General features: G+C 42.9%; 1 protein-coding gene across 1 annotated transcript in view; it reads right to left on the bottom strand.

Moving 5' to 3' along the window:
- Positions 1-2500, bottom strand: part of Dad (Daughters against dpp) — a 44173-nt gene that overhangs the window by 39519 nt on the left and 2154 nt on the right. Inside the window, exon 1 of the mRNA XM_035887760.2 lies at positions 2029-2500. This exon is cut by the window's right edge and continues 2154 nt beyond it. Within this exon, the coding sequence (XP_035743653.2) occupies positions 2029-2500 (472 nt within the window). The remainder of the gene's footprint in view (positions 1-2028) is intronic.

The raw sequence follows: 2500 nt of genomic DNA, 5'->3' as shown, positions 1-2500 counted from the left end.
AGTCACGTCCGTCCAGTGCCGGGATCACAGACAGTAGTATAGTAGTGTCTGAGGAGATACAGTAGACTATCTACGTTTAAAAAGGAAAAATAGGATGTCACGAAAAAGGTCTACCATAAATTTTCTGCTTCGTCGACGTTAAAAAAACTTGGCGACTACGTTAAAAAGAAAAGATATCGCAACGTCCGACAGACAGACAGAAAACCGTTCTCTCCTTAATTCACCGATCGAAATCGTACGAACGAGGAACACAGACTTCTCGTTCTCATTCTGGAAGAGGGTGGGGAGAAGAAGGAAAAGTAAAGGGGAGAAACATTCTTCTTAATTTGTAATTACATTGGAATTCTCAACGTTAATAACTATTTATAGTAGATATACTATAAATAGGTAATAAGTCGCGAAAAAAAAAGAGAGAGAAAAAAATAAAAAAGAAAAGAAGGAGAAAAATAGAAGGAAAAAAAAAATATATATATGTTTTACTCGTTTCGATAATCGAATTTTAATCGATAAATCGAGTTATTTAAATACCAAAGCGTCTTTTATGGATAACGAGGATCGCGGTTGGTATATTAACGCGGTTTGAACATTATGACCGTGCAAACAGTAAAGGTAATCCTCGCAGGTAAGGCCAATAAATCAACGTTTTACATCGGTTCGAGTGTGTGTACAAGCAGGTGACGAACGCCGTTCCTACCAAAGAGCGAGAGAGAGACAGAGAGAGAGAGAAAGAGAGAGAGAGAGAGAGAGAGAGAGAGAACACGAGGTCTTTTTATTCTTTTTTTTATTCGTCGTTATGACACTCCACCTTCAGCTTAATTCGTCTCGTCGTTAAATAATTCTCGGCGAGAGGGGCAAAAAGAAAAAGAAAGAAAGAAAGAAAGGAAAAGAAGAAAAAAAAAAAGAAAATAAAACGAACGAAGAAAGAGAGAGAGAAAAGAAATCAAAAAATGGGAACGACTTTTCGAGGGGAGTGCGGGGAGTGCGGGTAGGGGGCCAACTATTTCGTTCAAATTATTCGCAGAACTTTTACGAGATACGTAAAAGAAACGTTATATTGGACGTTACATAAAAGCAGAAAAAAAAAGAGAAACACGTAAAATCTCCCCCAACTAGTAGAGAGAACAAGAGAGAGAGAAATAGAGAGAGAGAGAGAGAGAGAGAAAGAGTGCGACGCAATAATAAACCCATAAACTCTAAATGGTAACGCCGATTTTCTTCCGTCGATAAATATTTTAACATGCGCTTAAACAGAGATCGCATCCCGATGCCGACACGATTAAACTCCTTAACGAGGGCAGAGATACGGTAAAACGCGACGCGACTCGAATAAAACACATTCCGCGAAGAACCGAACAACGATCCGGCGGCCATCGAATCATCTCTATCTCTCTCTCTCTCTCTCTCTCTCTCTCTCTCTCTCTTTCTATTCGCGCGAGGACGATTAAATGTAATTACGAAAGCGTTTAACGTTTTTAAAGCGCGACTCGCTTGCGGATACGATTTGTACCTTTCTAAGCGTATCGTGCCTCACGACTATTGGCACCTACTTTATCGACGGTAAACGATACATATGTGTGTATGTGTGTGTAAGAAAGAGAGAGAGAGAGAGAGAGAAAGAGAAAATCGTGTTTGTTTGACGATCGAGTCGCGAAAGAAAGAGCCTGTCACAATAGAGACGAGGAACACGTGCGGAGAGCAGCGTTCAATGTGGTGCTCCAATGCGGAGTTACGTAAACACGCTGGCTGGCTGGCTGGTTGGTTGACTAGTGCGCGCGCACTAACACGCATACACCACACCACACACGCGCGGTAGAAAAACGAAAAGATAGAAAGAGTATAAGAGGAGAGTAAAAGGACGAGAGCGCGCGCATCGATCTACTTTCGTGGCGCGAATTTTTGAATTTCGATCGAACGCGAATTCGAAAGCGCTGCTGCAAGATCTAACGAAGATAGTCATCGAAAAGAGTTTATCTTTTTCTCTTGTCGACGAGTATAAGTCGTACGTTTATAAAAAGTAACAAAACTTACCGGGTTTGCAGAGTCGACTCCAATGATAGGGATTACAGCAGACGTAGAAGGGATCCTTAGCGGAATGGCAAATGGGAAGCCTCTTGAGTTCGTCCGATGGTACGAGATCCGGCCATCGCCAGATTTGACAGCAGAGCACGTGAGGATCCATCGATGCGTTCTCGACCGAGCAGCCTCTGACAGGTACCCTATTTACGGAATACCTCCTTCTCGAAGAGGAGGGTTCCTCGGGTGAGCTGCTACTGCTATGTCGCAGTTTTTGTCGTTGCTGTGTCTCCTCCTCGTCCTTGTTCTCGTACTCGGGAGACGAACGGCGACGTCTTCGATGGTATCGCAAGTTATAATGGTGATGGTGATGCGCGTGATGAAAATGATGTTGATGACGATGGTTAGCCGATGACGACGTTTGATTAGCCGATCGACGATATTGATGGTCCTGTTGATTCTCCGATTGACGTTGTTGATCGGTATC

Source organism: Vespa mandarinia, chromosome 8 (genome assembly GCF_050613455.1).
Source record: "Vespa mandarinia isolate Hongniang chromosome 8, ASM5061345v1, whole genome shotgun sequence".
Classification (NCBI taxonomy): domain Eukaryota; kingdom Metazoa; phylum Arthropoda; class Insecta; order Hymenoptera; family Vespidae; genus Vespa; species Vespa mandarinia.
Note: the sequence above shows the minus strand (reverse complement) of the source record. Positions and strands in the feature narration are given on the sequence as shown.